General features: G+C 38.9%; 1 protein-coding gene across 1 annotated transcript; it reads right to left on the bottom strand.

Moving 5' to 3' along the window:
* Positions 1-428: 428 nt before the first annotated feature.
* On the bottom strand, positions 429-22,945 carry CYBB (cytochrome b-245 beta chain). Its single transcript, XM_085319431.1, has 13 exons — positions 22,893-22,945; positions 20,073-20,168; positions 18,379-18,489; positions 14,226-14,310; positions 12,839-12,984; positions 11,827-12,017; positions 8,475-8,604; positions 7,562-7,654; positions 5,813-6,066; positions 4,995-5,157; positions 3,997-4,143; positions 1,637-1,761; positions 429-936 (listed from the first exon to the last, which is right to left on the bottom strand). The coding sequence occupies exons 1-13, from the start codon at positions 22,935-22,937 to the stop codon at positions 810-812; spliced, it is 1,713 nt and encodes a 570-aa protein (XP_085175557.1). The 5' UTR covers positions 22,938-22,945; the 3' UTR covers positions 429-809.
* Between the last annotated feature and the right edge of the window lie 458 nt (positions 22,946-23,403).

The raw sequence follows: 23,403 nt of genomic DNA on the forward strand, positions 1-23,403 counted from the left end.
TTCAACCTTGAAACTCAAGAGTGGAGGCCGTATAAACACAAAATCTTTTCTTGTTTTTCTTTTTGTTTAGCTCCCTGCACTGTGAATTTAAAGATGTGAAACTAGGAGAGGAGAGTTTGCTCACGTATTGAGTGCAAGATTTGGTTTGACTCCGGCTTTGTGGTCCCCCCAAGCCGGAAGGGCTCTGACACCCAGCTGGTTCCTTTTCAGTTCTGTGCTTTCCTAGAGAGGAATAGCTGTTTCTCAACTGTCTGCTCTATCTCTTGCACAAGACATTTAGGCTTATGTTCAGAAGCCTGAAAAATGGTGGTGTGCGAAATAGCTTTCCTGTCATAAGTAATGATCTTTCCCACTCACCCTTTGGTAAATCCCCCCTCTTTCCAGGGACTCCCTGTAGTGAGGATAAGCTACCTCTTAAACAGGAAGCATTATGCTAGAATACTTTATTGTTTAATATCAGTAAGCTTTATCAGTGTGAACTGACTCTCAGATGCATATGTTGACCTAGACCCTGCAGCAGGTACTACGAATAGGATAACAAAGACAGTTAATTGAGGGGAAATACCCTTATACACACAAAGAATACATTTATTCTAAATTGCCAGCATGTGGAAGGCAGTGCAAGCAATTCTAAGGCCAAACTTGACTCTGTTACTCCACCATAGAGCCAAGATAATTCCAAAGGAGGAAATGGATTTGTGTTAGTGTAGCTGAGATCAGAAGCTGGGCTGTCTTTCCCAGACTTCAAATGGAAAAAAAAAAATCTAGTCTTTAGATTTTGTATTGAATGACTCCCATGTGTTTCAGAGTTAGAAATTTTCCTTGTTAAAAATGAAGTGTACTCCTCGTGGGTCAGCTTCCGAGTTGCTGATGCTCTGCTTGTTGAGTGTGTCTGCTAGGCCCTCAGGTCCACAGAGGAAAACACCTATTCTGGAACTGTTAAGAAAATGAAAATATGGTCAGGAACTAAGCATRCAGCAGCTCTGTGTTGTTCATGTAAGTCAGTCTTGTGTTCTGCAGCTGCAAGGTTTTCTCTATTACAGAAACTAAAGTAGAACTGCATGTCTCCCCTAAAACCTATAATTCTTTGCAATTTACAACATGCTTAGTGCTCCTTCTAAAATAGGTGGTGGGCTAAGTCTCAATCTAGCAGAAGTCAGTGAAGACAGTTTTACTGACTTCAAAGGGATCAATGAAATAGAGACTCAAAGAGATTATCATACAAATTCTTGAAAGAAACAGCTCCATTTTCTTCCTGCTAATTTTGGGTGCCTAGACAAAGGTTATCTATGTTCATGTTTCATCTTTAGAGGTAGCAGATATTATTTTTAGAGGTCATTGACATTCCTATCTACTTCAGCAGGAATGACAGGGCACGTTTTTTCTAAACGTACTACTAGCAATCAAACGCTACATAAAGTTTCTCACCAAAAATGGATTACAGTTTTTGAAATTGTAGGTTAAAACAACTTGTTCAAGACTACCATTCATTCAATGGCTGAACCAGTATTAGAAAATACCTAGAAATTGTTAGATTGTGAGAAAAAAGTGTTTCTCAAATGTTACCAGTTTAAGGAATAAGATGGCTATTATAGCAGAGAAAGGTGACAGACACTATCCAGAGGTACAGGTTTACCCTGGATGCTTCCTTGCAATGGTTTTGAACTCATTTTCCCAGTTAGGTCTTCCATACAATGTTTTCTGTTTAAGGCCTGTAATCACATCTTTCTCTTCTTCATGATGCACTGCAAAATGAGTGGCCTGTGGGAAATGAAACAAAAAGGGTAGTGTAAGGATAGACTTAGAAATGTTAGCATTATTTCTGGTTAGAAAAAAAAAAGAATCATATCAATACGCACAGCATTGTCAGCAAACGGGGAATTTATTGTGGACCGAAAAGGAAAGCTAACATTGGTAAACTGACAAGCAGTCTCTGTCTTCCTCATTCTCACAAATTGGCCAATCTCAAGAATTAATGCTATAATGTATTAAACACAGCAATTACATTTCTTTTWCAACGAACTGTTTCAGTCCAAGAGCTGTAAAATAAAGCTGTAAACTAGGAAAAATCTTCCCTGTTAGTTACAATAATACAACCCTTGACCTTAATGACATCCTGCCAGTCTTATTTCTAGAAGGACTGATCCACATGAATAGGTTTTGTCCATCTTCCCTGTGTAAATTCCGCCTAGACCAGCAAAGCTAAGTAAACACAGGGAGAGGAGAAGACGTGGGTAAGAGCATAGTCAGGTCTTGTAGAACTGGAAAGGTCTGTATTTAGTTCTGCAGCACTTTTATAGGTCAAAAAAAGTTGGAGGAGTAACTTTCTCCCAAATAAATAATTCTGTGACTTTTCTCTCCTTCCTGTTTTCCAGTGTGTGTCTGTGTGTGTGTGTGTGTGTGTGTATGATAACTTCCTACCTTATTACTACCCCTCCCTACTCTGTAGCTAAGCTGCAGCACTTAGGCACATTGTGAATTTTGCAAAATTGATATATAAGTACAAGGAAACATAACTAAAAGTAACAAGAGTGAGCATCTTTCCCAACTGAATCACACATTCTGAAGCAGGTCATGGAAGATCTGGTCTTTTGTATCCCTGCAATGACTGTCACACATAGGAACATCTAGATGACACATGAAGAGTCCAGAAACAAATACGCTGCCATTACTCAGGCCTTGTGCGTTAGCTTTTCCAGTCCCCAGTGCCATCAACTCTGTTTTAAGCAGTATTAGCTGTCTTAGAGGTATTTGCAGGTTTAGCTGAGGTTGATGCTGTGAGGAAAGACTGCTTGAGTGCACAGCCAGAAAGGAAATCACAGCRCACATTACCAGCTGAACTCATGTAAGTTCAGATGAATAAGAAAGGAGGAAGACTGTCCCCCTGGCTCCCTATCCTTAGTAAGCTTGATAAATACCCTCTTGGACACTGTTGCTGTTTTCGTAAAGGAGAAAGGGGGATGCTCTTACCCAGCACCTGTACAGGAAAGAGAATGTGAAAGACTTATTCCTTTGGCACAAGTGTAAAACTAAAATCAGAAAGTTCTCCCTTCACAGAGGAAACAGCTCTTTGCTAATGAAATCTTGCTCTTTCTTAAAGGAGGCAGCAACAGCAATACTACTGCTGTTGCAGAGTAGCATTTTATTTTCCAAGTCATCTCATGGCTGCAAATCTGTTCTCAGGCCTACAGCTGGACACTTGAATATGAGATCATTCGTAATTTTGGTCTTGGCCCAGGAAGGCTCCATCTGTACTGGGATTTAACAACCCCCTTTATTCTCAAAAGACAATTCCTAACATTTTCCCTTCTTGGTCAAGTTTCCCATTTGCACTATCTAGCACAGTGATTCATTATTGACAAGGAAAGAAGGAGAGAATCAGAATAATTCCCAGTCATGATAAGTAGTTCTACTTTTCTTGTGCAATTTTTCTCACCAGTTTTAYCTGAAAAGTGCTATATTGATTGTGCTGGTCTCTCCTGGGAAGGAGAAGAGCTGAGCCAAGCTCTCCCAGAATTGACCAGAGGTGCTCTGCATCCACAGGAGGGGACCACTACAGAGTGCTCCCAGAGTTTCACCACTCCTAGTGACTGACATTTCAGCCATCATAGCGTTTCTATAATAATTTAGGGTGAACATTGGTRGCAAACCCAAAGATTTGTAAGTCAGCATGAGCTAAATTTTTTAATGAGGTACTCTCAGATCAGTGCAGAGTGCAAGAATCACACAGTATCATGTAGGCATTCCTACTTTGCCACAGTGGTTCTAACCCCACCCCATTCAGGTTGTTTTGATTGCCTTTTTAAACAAATATCATGACTTTAACGATAAGGAAATTACCAACATTTACAGAAGACTTTTCCTCTGTCAATGCCCATCTACATTTAAAACCTCTGAGAGCCAGATGAGCACCAGGAAAATGACAATTTGAATGTTAATCAAAATACAACAAGCTTGCTGACATGAACATTGTGACATTTTCCACAGTGTTGTTACCTGAGATTCATCCCAGCCTGTAAGGTAGATGTTGTAGCTGAGAAATTCTGCATTATTCCTCTCTTGCATCTGAGTCTCCAGAGATTGCAAGAGGTCAGCAAACCATTCAAAGGCATGAGTGTCCCTGCAAAGCCAGTAAAAATAGATCTGGAAGAGAGAAGGGTGAGGCTTAGGGTACATAGGCACTTGTGGATTCTGGTTTGTTTTTGCTAACAAAGTGAGGACTGTAGAGTTTCTGTAGAAGAACTAGCCTGACCACTTCAATTGACAAGGAGACAAGCTCGTACTGAAGCTATTCAAGAGTTCAGATTCTGGGAGGGTTGTGAAGCAAAATATGTGACTGCAAGAACAGGGAAACAACTTTCTACTCCTCTTCCATCTGTGGGTTTACAGTTTGTGATGTTTGCGCACTTATATCCTTGTAAAATACTTTGTTAGAATATAAAATAATGACTTACAGGTAGATTCTACCTCCCTGTCTGCTGTCAGGAATGGGAAATTAAAAGGTGACAAAACCAGTTCTGTTCTTGTAACAGGAGTATGACCATAACTAGAGAGTGTAATCCCACACCTGTGCACAGAGAGTTTTCAGGGGCAGAAAGTGAGAGGAGGATGAGTTTCATTGACTCAAAGTTGCTCTGTATGCGTATAGCAAAGGAATGCAGTATTTGTCTGGATGCAGTTAGTATTTTAAGAGTATTATAGGGCTTTGTGTTTCCTGCACAGTTTGAATGGTGTCTCCACTACACATGGAAATCCCCAGAGCTACAGTCAGTATTTGCATGCATGATTTAGCTATTTCTCCTTCCCCCCTCCCTCCACCTTTTGGCTCTCCTGCTTCTTTGTTTGCCAGTCTTCGAGATAATTGGACTTTTCTCTCAGGACTCACACATGTCTGGAGCTAGACCACCTTTGCTGGGCCTGTTATGGTCAGGACTATATGCCCTCAGATGATTGCTTGGGTTCTTGGAAAGTTCTGTGACACAATGCATATGTACCTTTTTGAGTTTTAGGTTGGTTGCATCGTGGCAGTACTTGTACCAGACAGACTTGAGTACTGATGCGAATGGAGTGACTCCTATTCCAGCTCCAACAAGCATAACTGTTTCATAACTGAATACGTCCTCACTAGCTGTTCCAAAGGGGCCATCGACAGCTATCCTGAAATTGAAAGTATAGTTAATAAATCAATAGTGAAGTGAATATTTATTAGTGCTATTTAAAATAACAATAAAAATGTAAGATATTTGTCCATTATGATGCACATTTGGGTTAAATACTGATTGGTAAAAGAAGAGGTGATGTTGATAAAGAGAATCAGCCTAGGACCCATTCTGACTTACATGTGTGAACTTGGTCATACAGGAACTTTTCTCCCTCCAACAACCCCGTCTGTTCAAGACTTTGTTTCCCTGGCTTTGTGCAGCATTGAGTTCTCCTCAAACAGCAGGAGATACAAGAGATTATATATCCTTTGCTGGAGATACAAGGCCAAATCTAGAGCTAACAGTAGGACTGAAGACCTGGAGTTGAACAAAAAATTCCCCAATTTTCTTAACAGAGACTAACTCAAGAAATCTAGAAAAAAAAAATCACTCACATTCAGTTGCTCAAAAATACCTTGCTTGAAATCACTAAAACATGCATTTAAAATTTATAGGTTTGAGGGGGGAGTGACTTGAAAGAAKAGATGGTCACCAACATCCTCAATGGAAGGAGTTAAGGACTGTGTCACAGGTTCCACCAAATTGGTTCAGCAAATTTTGTAGTGTCATAGATGTTGGTTGATTTTACCAAGGAGATTCTTTGAACATACCTGGGCAACTTCCATGCTTCTTGGAATTCTTGCTTATCACATCCGCAGGCATTAAACAACCCCTCTGTCCAGTCCCCTACAATACGGACATGAATGCTGAAGTAATCCTCCTCTGGAGCAGAGGTCAGTGTGAACGGATGCCATTCCAGTCTAGATACGGCAGGACACTTGACAAAAATGTATTGCCCAACCTCCATCTTGAAGCCCTTCTTCATCATCTGGAGCTCAATTGTCTTGAAGGGATGAATGACCACCTACAATGAGAGGGACAAAGGGAAGAAAGAAAACAGCGGTTTTCACTGTTCACTCGATGTCTTTACATCCTTCATCACTAACACTATCATCCTGTCCTAGGGGAGCAAGGAAAGCAGGTGAAACTTCGCTTCCAGCAGAACTGGGGCAGAGTGAGAACAGCATCTGAGAACCAGGTAAGAGACTGCAGAAGATGCTGAGTTTTTGGTGAAAGTATTTTCACACTGTACTTGCAGTCGCTCCAGAAGGGCAGCTCAGACTGGCACATCTAATACGTCCTCAGATCTGTCTATGCACATTATTAATTCCAGATGCACCTAACAGAGTGGCACAGTACACATTGCTAATGAAATGGATATATATATACAGCAGCAAAAGTATAGGGCTTGCACACAGATTGGGAATTTGATGGACAGTACCACTGGAAACTGAAGTTTTCTTGTTATATTGGGATGAGCAGTATACTGCGTGCATTTGCATTGTGCCTATTTTAGTCAAGAATAAATAGAAATAATATTCTAGAAGCAAGGCTAATATTTCAGTCAGTATAATCTTTTAATTATAAACTTGTCTGGCAAGGTTATTTTCAGTTTTCAGAAGAGATTTACAAGAGAGAGAATTGAGTCTGCCTATATATCTATTTAGAGATCAATAATAATGCTCAACATTGTGGAATAAGGTTCCTGATGAGAAGAAGACAGATACAGCAACAAATGGTGTAGAAATGGCACGGAAATATTTTGGTAAAATTACCAAAAAGCACACTAGTACATAGGAGGCTTCCAATATGTCAGCGTCATGCCAGGGAAGAGTAGAGACTACTGTCATGCCCAAACTAGCTCTGACCTGAACAGGGTATATCCATGAAATGAAGCATAGTGCCATGTGAGGAAATTAATTAGTAAAGGCCAGGGTAGGTTTTATGTGTTTCATCTTAGTGTCATGCTAATTTGGCTATAATACATTTAGAACCAGCATTAATATCTCTGCAATATACCACGGGGGACCTACTATTTAAGTATGATATCAGCTTTGGCTACACAGAATAGGCACCCACCTAAGTCTCCTTTTCAGGAATCATTTGTTCTGCTGAAAAATCAAGATTCATAGATGTCCAGACAGCCTTTGAAAATAAATATTTGGTATCTTAAGTTACTCTTAAGGCTGTGGAATTTCTACTTTGTGCATCTTTTCCCTAGATCATGAAGAAAACTGATCTCTCCCTCTTCAGATTCAGTCCTGTGTCTTAGCTAATTTTGTCCTCTTGCACTGTTTTAATTTGGGAACCACACAGCATCTGAATTTGAGGTTTAGAGGGAACCATATTTATATGCCAGGAAGCAGTATTATTTTTGCATGATAGCAGAAAACTTCTTGAGGGTTTTTCCCCTGATAAGTTTGTACAGTGTGTAGGAGTCACTGGCTTTGCTGCACTATATTATACCTGGAAAAATAGATAATGTTTTGCCCAGTGTTAAGCACAGCATCAACACCTACCTTTGTGATAACCACCTTCTGCTGTGATCTCCAAAACCGTACCAACCTCTCACACAGGTACAAAAACATAGGACCTACTACCCATTTCCATGTCTGTAACAGAATAAGACGACAAGTGAAATGAGGAAGATGGCAATTTACATTAAATTGCACTGGAAATGAATGGACATTAAATTTAAGATACCTAGGTTCTTTATCAACCAGAGCAGGGAACCCAAAGAAGATATGAAAATTTTGAAATGAGAGAAAATTTCTTTTTCTATTGAGAGTTGCAGCGGTATTTATAATTGCTCCCATAGAGCAGGTTAGTTATAGAAATGTATTCTCCTATGACTGATTTTGTCTCCATCTAAGAATTGAGGTACCCAAGTGAAATGTGGAGTAAAGCTCTGGGTGTTACTGACCCAGGTCGGTATTACTGCAGGAAAAGATGTGGCTTCTGTCAGTATGTCTGGCTGTAATGTGTACAATCAGCCTGGTTAGTCTCTGAGAACTGAAGTGTCAGTGTCATATTTCCAGAGGCAGTCATTTGCTGTTAATGAACATCAGTCCATTAATAATGTGAAACTATTTATTATGTGGATTATGGCAGTTTCTAGGAAGGCCCACAAGCCACAAAATACAGTTTGGTAAGCAGTTCTCAGATAGGAGTTACTCTTTTGCTTTGCCTATTAACTGTATTCCTTTTATGAGATACTTTTGACACTGGAAGTGGTTTGTCTGTCTCTAGTCCATTTCTGCTTGTAATTCATTGTGTTCTATTGCAATCTATTGCTTTACATAAAGAAGTTGCCACTGAAGAGCATTAAGGCTTACATAGCAGCTTTTCTACAGCATGTACATATRTAACTTTAAAAAAGAGCAAACTGTAAGTATTTTTGATTGGATTTATGCTCAAAGCAATTGTTCTTACCATAGGAGGATTCCCTGAAAATTGGGGGATTGGACAAGCTCCCTTCTTCCCCCAGTCAGTGAAGTTCCTAGAGCAAATAGATGGATCATGTTCAGCCAGGCTCTCAGCTGTCTGTCCCCGTACAATACGCCTGAAAATAATACAAAATATTAAGAGAATGACATGGAAATGAAATATCTCAAATAGTATTACCTATTGTTATGTACTACAGTTACTTATAGCTAAGCTAAGCTACATATGTTACTTATATAGTTACGTAGCTCTGCAATGGTAATGTCCCTTTGATACCACCTACTGTTCTGATCAACCCATAGAASTGCTGTGCAAAGGATAAAAATGAAGAGGAAAGTCTGTAGGAAAAAAACACTCACTATAAAGATCAGATGAGGAACTGAGAGKTATTTCATAGCATTTCCAGAATGTGGTCTCAATAGGACCTCAATAGGTCTCAAACGGAATGAGCAAGAAAATCAATTTCTTAGTGAATAGTGCAGAAATTATTCCTATTATCTATCATAACAATTCTGGGAAGCCCTTTTCAATGACTTTTAATGATCTGGCCTCTGCATTTTTGTTTGTTGCTTGATTCTTCTTCTTCCTTTTGTTTTTTTTTTTTGTTTGTTTTTTTTTTTTTTTTTTTTTTTTTTTTGCCTTTTTTTCTTACTTTATTTTTTTTTTTTTTTTTTTTTGATTATTCCAGTTCTGCTATGTTACTAGTGGCAGAATAGTGGCCAGTGCTGAAAAAAATTCATTTTTTGAGGAAAAATATATTCTGAACTTGTAAGCTATTTCCTGCCCCTGTGTGGATTTCTTCCAATCACAAGGGAGTACAAGAATCCCCCAAAGGAGGGTAATTAGTAGGATCAGGGTCATTGTAAAGAAATTCAGATTAAGATCTGTTGACCTTCCCTAGAAACAGGGTTTGATTTTGATCAGTTTTATGCCAATATGCTTCTGTTTATATCTTCTTCCCATGACTTCCCTTTCTGTTTTTCAAGCTGGGTTTCCTTAAACTTGACTTTCTTTCACTTCATGTTTTAAACAAACATGGGATCTGAGTCATATATATGCCCAGCTTTGTGACAAATATATCAGAGGATTATTAGAATGTCTGTGCACAATCCTAGAAGTTAAAATAGATTACTAATATTACTAATGAACCTTTTCCTTATTAAGGGTTTGATTAACATCCTGTCTGAAAAAGAAAGGGAAGAGATGACACTGTCCCAGGARCATCATGAGCTGCAATTTGCAGGAGCACCACCAGCTGCAATTTACTTCCCCACCAGTGACAACTGGCTCAGCTGAGCCGCCCTGTGGGGTGAGGTGTGGCAACAGCAGGAGCCCATCTTCTGCCTGTTTTCTGCCACTTCTATCCCATCTCTGAGGGGAGAAAAGGGGGCCTAGTGGTTTTTGTCTTGCACTATACCCCAGTTYAAGGTTTGGCAATGCCGGTACCCTGTGCAACAGAAGGAGACTTTTATTCCCTTAGTAAAAGCGTAGAGGCTCTTCCAGTACTATAATTAAGCTGTCAGTAGTTTAAGCTTCTAGCTAATTCTCTTTCTGCTGAAAGGTTTGCTTTCACTTCCAAAGTGTCTCTGTACTCTTTCATCTTTGCATTTATTATGACGGGAGATTTTGAACTTTTGTCTGGGACACATCACACATGCACAMAAAAAAAAAAGGTTAGTGCTACAAAAGTGCTGTAACAGCTTGAACCAGATAAGAATCTGCCCCCTTCATGCTAGTAACTATCTTTAATTCTGTATATATAAATATATGTGTATACATACATGTATATGTATATAAATAACACTCAGCTGTTTGTCTCCTGAGACACAATGACATCGATGCCTTCTCTCAGTCACATTGCTTTGAGAAAGTCAGATCACACTTCTTCCATAACATCAATGTTTGCACATCCAAGATGCCTTCCTTGCGGGTAAAAAGCCTGTCCAATATTTTTTGTATATTATCATTTCCTCTAAACTCAAAATGTCAATCTTGCTTTTAAGGACAAATATGATGGAATTATCCTTGCTCAAACTGATCCAGCATCACATATGTGTGTCTGAGTCCTGTCACCTTGAGTGATTTGTCAGAAATCATCCTCCCCTCTACAGATGACAATATTCCTGGTTTTATCTCCACTCATAGGATTGCTCAACTTCACTGACAGATGTGTTGATCCCCCCTACTGCCCGAACTTTTGTCTTTTCAGTACAGTGCAATTAAAATAGTGAGTGTAGTGAACATGCAAGTACACAAAAAAACAATTTTTATGAAATATAAGCTAATTATTAAGGAAAGAGCAATGCTTGCTTTCTGATCCTATTGTGTAGTAACTACTAAGTTAGGATATTTTACAGGTAATCTTACAATATTTGTTGCAGGAAACAAAAGCCACTTGTCCTTTTSCTTCAGCAGGTTTTATTCTAGCATTCTCCTTCTGGTTTTGGAAGTTGAAACAGACAAATACACTGGCAGTGATTCTCATCTGCCTTCTGGTTTTGCTCTTCCTGTTATATTGTTTCTGTTTTTCCTCTAGCACTACTAGACTAAGAGGAAGTGCTTTTGAATAGTCATTTTTACGAAGCATTTTTAAAGCACTCTTTCCCATGCTCTGGATCCTCAGTTATTTTTTTAAGGATATAACACTGAGAATTTCCTTTTAAATGTTACATATAATTATGAGCTATGAAATCTAGCTTGGATATGTTAGCCTTTTTTCTTTTTCTCTGTGCATTGGTTCTGTAGTTTTATAAAAAGTAAGGTTCATGTTTCTAAAAGTGCTGAAATTGTATTTGCATAGTGTTAAAATTATTTCAATAGGCTTTTCAGCTAATTAAAGGTATTGAAGTTATAGAATGAATCAACAGTGGAAAAAGATGTTTGATATTTGGAAGTTACAAAAACTTATATTTGCCTAYACTTGAGCTGCAACAACTGAAAACCTATTCTGAAGATGTTGCTGATATTAAAAACCCTCCAGATCTAAAGGATAAACCCTTGTTATAGTCATCAGCAATCCAACAAAATCCTGTGTTATTTTTATGGAGTGATCTCCTTATGTACATGTGTGTAATGCAATTCCTTTTAGGATACAAAGATAAGTAGAAGCACAAACCTTGAAAAAAAGCTTTTCAATTACATACGAGAAAAGGTGAGCTTAAGTATGCCTGATTCTCATAAAGCCTCATGCGTGTTATTGAGAGCCTATGGTACTGGCCCATCATCACCATCAAATACAACCGCTGCTTAATGTCTGAAATCACTATACTTCTGTGCATCGGGGGCTCTACATTAAGACACAATAGTTATCATATATCGTGTGGTAAGTGCAAATACTCACCCAGCGCCATGGATGACAAGACCGATAAAGAAGATGACAAAGAGATGATGGGTGTACCAAAATACTTCGAAATATGACCTTCGGATGATTTTGGTGGATGACGTGATGATTAATATGAGGGCCAGTGTAATGATAACACCAGTGAGACCAGCCAAGTACGTGAAAGCCACATATAGGCCCCCCACAGGATTCTGTGAAATAATTGCATACATTGGATTGAGAAAAGCAGTGCATCATAGCTGAGCCAGCTGAACCATTAGTCCATCTAACTTCCAAATTTGTTACCTTGTTTCAAGTTTCTAAGTCATTCTCTATGAATTTACCTGCCAACAATGCTTTTGGAAAACCCACTCGGCGTCTGTTGCACTGCAAATTTACTTAGCAAAATAAAAGATTAAACTCCACTCTAAAGTAAGTGGAAATAGGAAGGCGTTTCCATCTATTCACACAGCAAAGACTCTTTCTGACTCTGCCACTGTTCAGTAGTATGGGCTTGGGGAAAGTGAACACATTTGCTGCTTGATCTGGAGTCCTACAGCCGTATTTAGGCAGCTAAATTAAGCTCTCCTCTTCAGTGGCATTATGCACCTGTGGCTCTCATAACTCATACAGACATTGGATGTTCAGTGCTTCTGAGGAATGCAGACGTTTCTTTTTTGTTTTTTAACCAGATCTTAACAGTAAGGAGCCCAAGTTCAAAATCTTTGCCCTGATTTCTGTGCGCCTCACATTTACCTTAGTCAGAAGGCTTCTTTACACAGTACATTATATTTTTAAGAAATGTTTTAAAACTACTTTGAAATCCTAAGGTGAAAAAGCTTAAAGCATTACTGAATTCAAGCAAAAATAATAATACTGACAAGTATAGAAGAATGTGTTGCACCAGGTTTCCTTGCAATATGATTCAACACAGATTGTGCACACAGAAGCAGGCATTCAGCTCAGATAATTTTATATAATAGTGTAGATGAAGGTGATTTTTCAGTGATCTTCATGGCCTGATGTCACTTACCGGAATAGTTTTTCTAACAAAGTTCAAATAGCTTTCGTTTGGGTTATCCCCAAGGCTAGAAAGTACAGCTGCCATAGTGCCTTTCTCTTCAACACGTGCATGCACACTCCACTCTACATTGAACAAGTGTGCGACGGTGTGAATTGCTAGGAGTAACAGGAAATAAATAATCAGGTTTAAGCACAGGAGAATTACTCAATGTTTTTAGGTAACATTTTAAACTTTGTAACATTTGTCAARGGCAACATAAAGCCTTTGCAAACTCCCTCTCTTACACTGCTCTTAACCACAGTTTCAGATCACTGACATGTTTTACTGTCACAGGGTTACCATCTGCAGTTTACATCTTTTTGGGTGGCAGGATGTGAATGGAAGAAGTTTCCAGCACATCATAGTTCAAGAAAATGATTCAAATGGTAGAGCGATACTCTAATTTGTATGTGGGAAACTGAAGGACGGTGGCTCGAGTGATCTGTCTGAATCAAACAGGAGTTCTGTAAATGAGTCAATAAATGAATCTGGAGCTCTTTGGTGTCACATTTGCTAGTGTTTCTTTCCTCTGCTGCATTGWTAATAATCACTAATAATGCTTTTGCTGAACTGGATTTGTCCAGAAATCTAGTATAACTGAGGTGTTTCCCACTGTTTCATTGCATAGTATTACAAGGGTCAGTCATACACCACTTCTCAAAATTTTTCCTCTATTGTATCACTGTATACTTATTCACCTTCAAAACAAAGCCTGAAGGGGACAGATCTCCCGCTGCTGAACAGCTCAGCTCTGCTGCAGATCTCCTCTGTGGCCTAACGTCTCTAACTGAATCATGCTATTCCTTTCTATGCAGCAGTGGCGATATTAGTCAGAGCTCAGGAAGGGAACCTGACCAGCTCAAGTAATTCACTGATGATATCAAGACTCTTCTAGGATATACAATTTGTAAGGTACTTGGATAGAGAGGTGATAAATTTGTTGAAAAAAAGTGATAGAAACCCTTTAGTTTACATAATGAAAGAAAAAATATAAAAAATTTAGATGTCTTGTCCATGCTTTTTACACACTTTTCTTTCATCATTTTTATTGTTTGTTTCAGACAGCCAGCTAGGAAGTAAATCTAAACAGGAGTTAAAGGCTAAGTATCTGGTTCTCAGGGCACTGCTACATACCCTTCATTGAGCAGTAACTTGAATARTGCTAATAGAGCAACAGAAAGGTATCCTTTCTTATTTTTCTTTTGCTCTCTGCCAGTTGCCAAATATTATTTGGAAACTGAATTAATCCTTGGCACATGCTGACTCCTTTAGGATAATGAAATCAGGTCTCTTCCCACTTGGATACTGTATAAGGTGACAGAAAAAAGCAATGAACAAGGAAACATTGAGTACCAACCAGTATGAAGGGCAATCATCCATGCCACCATTTTGTGAAAGGTGAGGTTCCTGTCCAGCTGTCGTCTGACACGGGTTGAGCAGCACTTTGGATTTGAAGAAAAAAAAAGTATTTGCAGATTATTTGTGATGCCTATGAATAGTTACTTAAATGCAGGAAAAAAAACAGCAGCTGGGAGTGCAGCAATGGATAGCGCAGTTGGTAATGATTTAGAATTCCAAAATACACACAGAAATATTTCACTGMATTCCTCAGAACACAGTAATATCAAATTATGTTTTAACATGTCTCATTGAAACAAATTACTTGATCACGAGAAAAAACTTCAAATATAGTATGGCAAAAGTAAGTATATCTGATCTGTGTTAAATTTAAAGTACATACAATGAACTAGGCGAGGGATCACCCTCTGCCATGGTAAGGTGACTGTTAATGATTTTTCCTTGTATTTTGGTAGTGTTGAATTGCTTTGGTAGTGTTAAATAGCCTAAGTTGGCATTAAGATACTGTTGTGGTTCACACTGCAGAAATGAATAGTATTGCTTGGGTATAACTGTCTCAGAAAGCTTCCACCCCAAACATGGGAGTCACTTATGGTCTTATGAAGTAATTCCTTCCCCCAAAAGCTGGGTGTGCTTGCCTGAAATTCACGTAAGACTTGTTATTAGAGTTACTCTAATAGAAACAGAATGAGAAAATTCTCTGCTAGTACAAAATGAAGAACTTGGCTCTTAAGAAAAATGGAATGATACTTTCATAAACAAGAGGCTCCATCAACATTCTACTATAGGCAATAGGAGTTTTCCTGTTACTTTAAATTCCTGTAAGGCTAGCATTTGTGGTTTCTATAGAATAAAAACTGTAACTATCCTGTACTGTATTCTTACATTGCTTTTCATGAATGACAAAGGGAAGAAGCTAATACAAACAATTTATAAATAGAAAACTAATACAATTTATAAATAGAAACCACTTAGATGTCTTTCACAACAAATTAAGAGAAACTAAAGTGTTTTCCAAGCATCTGCCTGACATGGACTTTGTAGATGGTAGAGAAAGGTAAATAATCATCACAGCTGATAGAGTGGGGTGGATCATCCCACCCCTCTGGCAATGAAACAGAAAGAGGGATGATAATAAAAACCTCCAGAACAATTTTATTTTTGGTTCTCTTCTTTATGTAATGGAGGTACACAAGCAGCGACCTTGCTTCTCTGTACCAGTCCTTTTCTAAATACCTCATGAATATTAACTATATCAATAAATATATCACGAAACAGTTCCCTTTGGTTATCTTCTAGCTATGACACTGATTAAACAACAAACTATCACACTCTGCTATCTCAATGACTTCAGTAGACTATAATAAGAGCCAGGAGAGATTTAGCCTTCTCTGTATCCTCTACCTTGAGATGTAATTGAAAAGCCTGTAGAATAAAGTGCAGCATAGCAAAGAAGTGTCTCTCCTGCCTGACTGCCTTGGAAACAGTATGTAGGGACACCTGAGCTTGCTGTTTAAGAAGCATGTGGCAAAGCAATGACAAAATGGTACAGGTGGGTTCAGTAGTGAGGCTCACTTAACAGCAGCACTGCATGCAGCAATAAAGGGCACTCAAAAACAATACCTCTGCTATTTCAATTAATAATAAATAAGTTTGCGGTGTATGATTCCTGGATGGCAAGATGTAAAGGGCAGGCGTTTCCAACACTTTGTTGTTGAATAACAGGTTTGAACAATTTTCCCATCTCCCAAACCCCAGTGATGTTGCTGCTGGAAAGGTCACTACCTCTTAAATAAATGAGATAACATACAAAAATCTTGATCTTTTAGAGATCCTCATAGGTTTTTAATTTCATAGCATAGCTAATTAGAGATATCCGTAGAATGACCAAAAGCAGCTGTACCCTGCCCACAGTCCTGACACTGCATGTTTTGCTTAAGATACACAATTTCCTCCTTTCTGAGATATAGCTTTATTACAAAAAGCAACCAAAGTTAAACGATCTTCAGCTGTCTAACAATCTTATTTTATGCCCCCCCTCACTTCCTGCTCATCCTCAGAGCCCTTTGCTTCCTCATACAACCTCACACTATCAGCAAGATAGTGAGCCACAAGGAGTCAGCAGAAATGAAGCTGCAGCTTTCTACATGGCTCTCGCTTGCAAACTGGGTGTAGCCTGAGCGATTGTATCATGCTGCCAGAGGAAGGAGGATTTACTCTGTAACTTGAACGCTCAGAGAAAAGGGGCAGCTTCATAGGGACCCTGGTTAGAAACATTAAACTATCGATTTTAGATGACCAATTCAGGACGAGTAGCATGAAGTCCCTGTTAGGACACAATTCTCTCCTCTTGGAATCAGCTTTTAGCCTTCCASTAACTCCTGCTCCTTTGAAAGAATATCATTGCTTTGACCTTAGAACCTCTCTTCTCAATCTGYCCTCGGCTCGGTGCCTGTGGAATCTCTCTCAGACCTCATGAAGGCCTCGTATGCCCAAACGCTCATTGTTTGCCAGTCACATTGCTCCAATAACARCATTAAATCTTACAAACTTTACCTTCATTATTGACATCTGCACCCTATGGAGTCAGCTTTGAATTTTAGCAAATACTACTTAATCTTTCCAGGGCAGGGCAAGTGCAACTTTGACCATACAGTTTTACTTACTACTCTTTTCCTTTTTACATGATGGAGGTTAAAGTTGGCTCCTTTTGTAGCATCCCAGAAGCTGAAGKGGTATAGAACAAGGCACAGAGCCTGGGCTGTGTAATTCCAGCTTTATATTTTTAAGCGCTATCCCTTAAAAGAGCCAGGGCACTTCTGACAGCATTGGAAACACAATTTAGGAGCTTAATATAGCAGACACATCTCATTTATTCAGCACACTGATCTTCAGGCTATATGTACTAGATGGACGTATGACCTGGGTTGTTTATATCTTTTTTTATCTTCTAACCCACACTCCTTCCATAYGGAGGACTCCTGAATAACAGGTAACTCTTTTGTTTGGGTCTTTCAGCCCCCATAGGGCCATGTCATTTGTGTGAAAGAAATTTATACTAGATTTACAGATGACAACCAACTCCCTTGAGCGGTGTTGTTGACCATGTGCACATTAAGGAAGATGGAAAACAAGGGGGAATCATACATTTGGAGGAAAGTTTCACCAGCTTGAGGAGAATATTTCATTTTCATTGAACCACAGTATGGCAAAAGAGTGGCTTTCTAGTGCTTGATGGGAATGAAGTAATTGTGACTTAGATAGAAATTAGGCAACAGGACGAAGTGGAAAGAAGAAGATGTTAGTGCCACCTCAGCTGTTATGGTACATCCATTTTGTATTAATAAAGTTTCAAATTGTAGTTCCTTTTTGGACYCCCTCATCATCATAGCTATGGAACAGGAGCCTTTTTCTACTCAATAAAGTTATTTAATCTTTTCCTCTCCATTATTTTTGCTGTAACAGCCAGTRATCTACATTTCTGCAATGTGTTACAGCCAGTGTTATCATGGCAGCCTACTTTAGATGTCATCTACTGTGGAATTACTTGTYTTTTCCTTAGTAGTGCAGGTGGTGCAGGTGCCATATATAACATCGGCATTTGGGAGACAGAGATGGTCAAAAACCCTGTGAACTATTTTATCCTGAGGTGGAAACTCAGCTTATATGAAAAAGAATGTAAAACATAAGCCAGTTGAAGAAAGTCCCATTCTAAAGTTTGTGAAAACATATATTTTCCTTAAGACTTCAATATGCAATGACWGGAATCATGGGTTGATCTCTCCCACTATTAAATGGGAGTTACATCTGGGACAAATGGAGGCAAATGTGTGTAGGCACCACCAACAGCTGCTGCCAGACAGAAGGGGCTTTCCGTCTAAGACATCATGTTGCACAKGAGGAAAGTGAAAAAGGAAAATTGGAAAAAGGCTAATTCAAGGCTCAGTACCTCACCACAGCACTAGATGTACCATTAGCATATAGACCCTACTCTTGATCATAGCAAAACTCTGATCTTGTCTACTTCTTAAAAAAAAGACATCCCCAAAGTATGGTATATTTGGGGAACTTGGACTATGTTGCTTGGCACATTTGCAAGGCTGCTTAGGTCTTCTTCTTTCATAAATTTTGAAATTCTTTCTTCATCTTACCGCACTCGAACCTCTGAGGAAGGACAGCAAGTTTCGACATACTGGCAGTAGAATCAGCATGCAGTTGAAATTCAGACAAGCTGCAGGAGCCCTTGCTAGAGCTAAAGCACGCTGTAATGGGAGAGAAGTCATTATTAAACTAATTACCTAAGCACTATCCAGGAGACTGATAGGCACAAGTTTCTTTTATGCATTATACCACAACTTTTTATGAATGTGAGAATGAAAGTTAATTATAAATGCTCACATTTAAGGGTAGTCGGCTCTGGCCAAGTCAAGGGCACACATGCAGACAGAACACATTTCTCCAGATAAAAAACTGCTTCTATTTCCAGTTTCGAAATTATATGGAATAACATGATTGTATGAAAAGCTCCCTGCCATGTCTGACAATTGATGGCCACACACAGAAGCAAGTCTAGGACATTAGTAGAGTTTCCTGTCCCAAGGCTATAAAGACAGGCTTAATGCTGTGGTTTCAGTTGGCTGACCGTTTAGGGTAGAAGGAAGGAGAGCTTTTGAAGTAAGTGGTTGTATGTTCAGAAAGGCAATAGGATTTGACCTAGAATTTTTCAGAAATGTAGGTTTGTCTTCCTTACAACTAACATCAATGTAACAGAAGCTTTGGGGTGGTCATAAAACCTCATTTAGTTCCAGAAGACTAGTGCTTAGGGCTCTTTCTCTGTTCTGCCTCTCTGTTGTCAGTAAAGGGAGCCTAAATTAGATGCCTCATCTTTTAGGAAYATGTTCTCTTAATGTTGACCTTTACATCCTGAATGATTTGGGATTTTAACAAAGAATGCTTAAAAGGAGGGGAGAGTGACCATATTAATCCAAACACATTGAACTGAAGGAAAAGATAATGTTTGCTCTCTGCGCATTCACTGGGACCCTTCCAAGATTTGGATCATAGTAATTGACTTGGGATTACAGTAGGCTGGAGTTACAGACAAAGATCTTTGTGACTTCAAAGGCAAATGTACCCTGATAACAAAGAGCAGAATTTGATTCATAGATCTGATGCCAAGTACAAGAACATGATTTCAAACTTTGTTGAATTAAAMCACGGATTTGCAAACTTCTTACAAAATGCTGTGTTCTGTAATTCAAAGCTGATAGTGATTTTTGGGTCTGCGATCAGGTTTTTAAAATATGAGAACAAACGAATTTTCTCCATCAACTTAGTACCTCTGGAGGCAAGTTTATAGCAGGGCTCATGATGCTCAGTATAACCAGCTGTGTTACATTGAATAGGCTGGGATCCAGGACTTGACTACTATCTGCACATTTGACATATATATCAATGACGATTGCTTTTCAGGACTAATAACTATGTAACCTATTCATATTATGACAGAAGAATAACTGTAAGGGGAAGTAACTGCACAGTAATTCTAATGGAAATATTTTACTCATCTTCTGAAAAATAAAGCAGCCAAAATACATGTTCACTTTATGTTCAGTTACCAGGAGYATAATAGTTACCTCAACATATCTTCAGAACACGATCTCCCTATGTTGCATACAGGTTTTCTGTTTAAAAGCACTGCACATCTCTCTATTCAGTTATCTGTGACTTCTAACTCCTACATGAACCTGCTGCTCCAACAACCTGATCCTGTTTCAACTCAATAAAATGAGGGAAAAAGTGTTACGTGCTCAGTCTATGTCAAAATAATATGTTTTGTACTTACGCCAAGGAGGACTCTGGTGTAGTAGAATTTTGGTGGGAGATCATATGCAAGATAGAACCACCAAAAGAGGAAGACATTTAACCCCAGCCACACAAGCTGAAAAAGAAGTAGACAGGAAACTTCACAGCTTGTTAAAGACTATATGYCTGAATTTAAACAGTTTGGAAAATGGCCAGTTAGTTCATTATATTCCTATTTGCACAGAAAGGTGTGCTTCAGGGTGTGAAGAGATCAGCAGGGACAATACATATTTTGCTGGTGGAAATGGGTTTTGAGGTGTATACATGTATAGAGGAGTGGCAGTAAAACACAATATCAAAATCGGTAGCTGAAACCTTTGTATCACTCAAATGATTTAGGCTTATGATTATTTAAATAAGAGTCCGGCTAAGTCTRTGAGTCTAGTTGACTCCTAAATAGCATTTCAAGGCTAGGGCCTCTCTCTTCCTCAGACATACTAACCTATGTAAGAGGAAGAATTTGGAGCTGCCAAAGCTAAGTTTTGGAGCTGTGCCAAAGGACAAAGAAGCCTGAGGTCTAAACATAGATGGACAAAATTATACCTAATGTTTTCAWCTGAGTAGGAATCTCTGAAGGTCTGTAGTGAGCCAGCAGTAAATATTCAGCACAGGCACTTASGTGGAGTTTAAGCTACCCAAAACTGGGCTTCTTAGTAGCTATACTGCAGTATTCTCTCATACTTGCACATCCTACAGGGCAGATTTCTTTAGGTAAGGAAGTTATGAACACCTCTCAAAACTAACACAGCTGCAAGCACATCCAGCCCAAGAGACCATAATGAATCTGGTCATGTACCCTTCTGGAGATAGTTGGCTGATTTCACATCCTTCAGAGAAACCAATCTGTATYACTGCACTTCTGTTCTAAATAGATTTACTAGGTAGTGCATGAAGATGGAGACGACAAAGAATGAGACCTGTAGATCTGTAGTCTCTCGTCATAAGCTCAGGATGACAGAAACCGTGACACTACAGTCTCTTGCCCCTGCTAGCCTATAGTTTAAAGGGCTAGTCTTGTTGAGTTCCTTGGCCCAGCTGACACTGCAAAAAACTTGGGATTATTTTAGATCTTGAAAATGTCTCACCTGTAGGGTGTAAATGCAGGGAAGTGAAGGAATTTCCAACAGTGTAAGCCAGTATATAAGAAATCCTCAAACCCTCATTACAAAATTAAGCTTAGCTCAGGACAAAATGCTTAGGATGCATATTTAAAGCAAGAGTGTGCAGTAGCCTGACAGCATGTCCAGAAGACTGAGAAGCTYGGCATGATCCATGATGCAGCCTCACACTTCTTGGTGTTGACTCGTAAGGAATGTGGACCCTCTGAGAAACACTGTGACACCCTGTGACAACCTGGGTTGAGTTGCAGGGTTAGCAGCCATCCATACTCTTTGGTTAGGGTCAGTGGAGGCAGCATATSTTGGGGATAAGGCTGCCATGTCAGGCAAAACCAAAAAAAAATCAAAYACGAAAACTGAAGACTGTATCTGTTTTGTTGAGAAAAATAATAAAAATTGTGGTTGTCCTGCTTCTATCAAGCACTGAGCCACCCTGTGGCTAATCAGTGTACAATAAACCTGTAAYGGACAATGCAGGACACTGTTAAGGCCTCCAATTAACTGTTCTGGCTGGTTTCTTTATCAGTGACTTCTTTATTTTCCTTCCCTCTTTATCAGCTAGCCTTGTATAGCTTTGTGGCTCTGTACACAAATTCCTTATTTGAACAAAATAATGGCCTCTTACTTAATGCAGTTAATATTGCAGTCCTGATGGGAAAAATGTGGCAGAATTCACCTCTTGGTAGTTTCAACTTCCTCAAATCACTGAGTGACAGCAAATACAGCCCTTTCAAAGCACTTCAGTGTCAGTGTTGTGTTTCTAARCTAGAGCTGTCCTTCCACAATGTAATATATAAGCATTAATCTCATAGCAGGGGAAATACATTTTTGAATAAATATGTTCAAATTTCGATCTCCACAAATATAGTTCTATGTCTTCTTATTCCTCTCAGCATCTACCTAATTAACCACACGTGACCACAATCTCTTAACTGGTATTACATTTTGCTATTACAGAATATTAAATATCTATAGCTCTTGTATCATTAATTTCTTCCCAAGGCACTGTAATGTGAGAGGAAGGAACACTGAAATACGAACGTCTTTCTTCCAAGGAGGAGATCTGCCTTACAGTTTAGCTCTTTTAAATATGAGTGGGATTTTCAGTACTTTTAGATCTTGCCTGGAATTAATTGAACCTATTTTCATAGCAGTTGCATGCAAACTATATACAAGCACAGTTCAAATACAAGTTGTCTTCATGAGGGATTCATGAATCTCTGCTCTAAATTCTGCAAATTGACTATAAAAACAGATTTTCTACTACTAAGAAGTATTCACTGTGCTTTCAGTAGCATCCAATTTTGATTATAGAAGTGCAAGAAAGCCTTGTTTTTGTTGTTTTTTCTCTTTTGAAATGCACATAGTTAACAGTGAGTTGTAATGTTATTTGTTTTCCTTAAATCGTTGTTGCACCAAAAAACCCGAACACTTAAATATTTATAACAAAGCAAATGAGAGTTAACATACGATCATTTCTCAGCTGACAATGCAGCCTACAGCAATCAGGATTCCAGCCAGAGCTCCTTAAAGGTTACACTCTTCAAGTATAATGCAACTGCACTTGCTGCCCTRCTTTCAGAATAATCAGCTGCATCACTCACAGACACAATGAGATCTACTTATTGCAACTTTCTATAGAATGTTTTACTAGACACAAATCACAATAAAATCGTACTTACAACAACAAAGATGGACAGTCCTTCATTCTCCACCCAGTTACCCATGATTGACTGAGAAGACTGTGCACAATGGCCCCGTTCTTTCTGGGACAGTGTCTATGTCTTCTCTCATAAGGAAGTGAGAGTAGAAGCTTGCAGCAACCTGTTTCCTTTCTCATTCTTTTAGGAAATAAGTTAACCATTGAATCATATCGTAGTTCATTTTCAAACATTTTCCTACCATCTTTGCATGGAACTCTTCATAACTCAAAGACACTTAAACCATTTAAACCATTAAATAAACAAACTATTTCTTCCTCGTGTAGTACAGAGTTTGGGTTTTGCTGGGGTTTTCAGCTCAAAAATGTATTGCTACTTATACAACTTCCAATGCATAGAACAGCCCTCTCCTCCCCAGCCTTGCCTTTTTTTTTTATCACTTCAGGTCATATTTGCCATCATAATTGCCATTCCTGATGATCCTCTTTGATGAATAATCACTAGAATTATTTATCTTCYAGGAATCCTCTGT

The sequence above is a fragment of the Rhea americana genome, unplaced genomic scaffold (assembly GCF_003343005.1).
Source record: "Rhea americana isolate MKP2758 unplaced genomic scaffold, rheAme1 scaffold_59, whole genome shotgun sequence".
In the NCBI taxonomy this organism is placed as follows: domain Eukaryota; kingdom Metazoa; phylum Chordata; class Aves; order Rheiformes; family Rheidae; genus Rhea; species Rhea americana.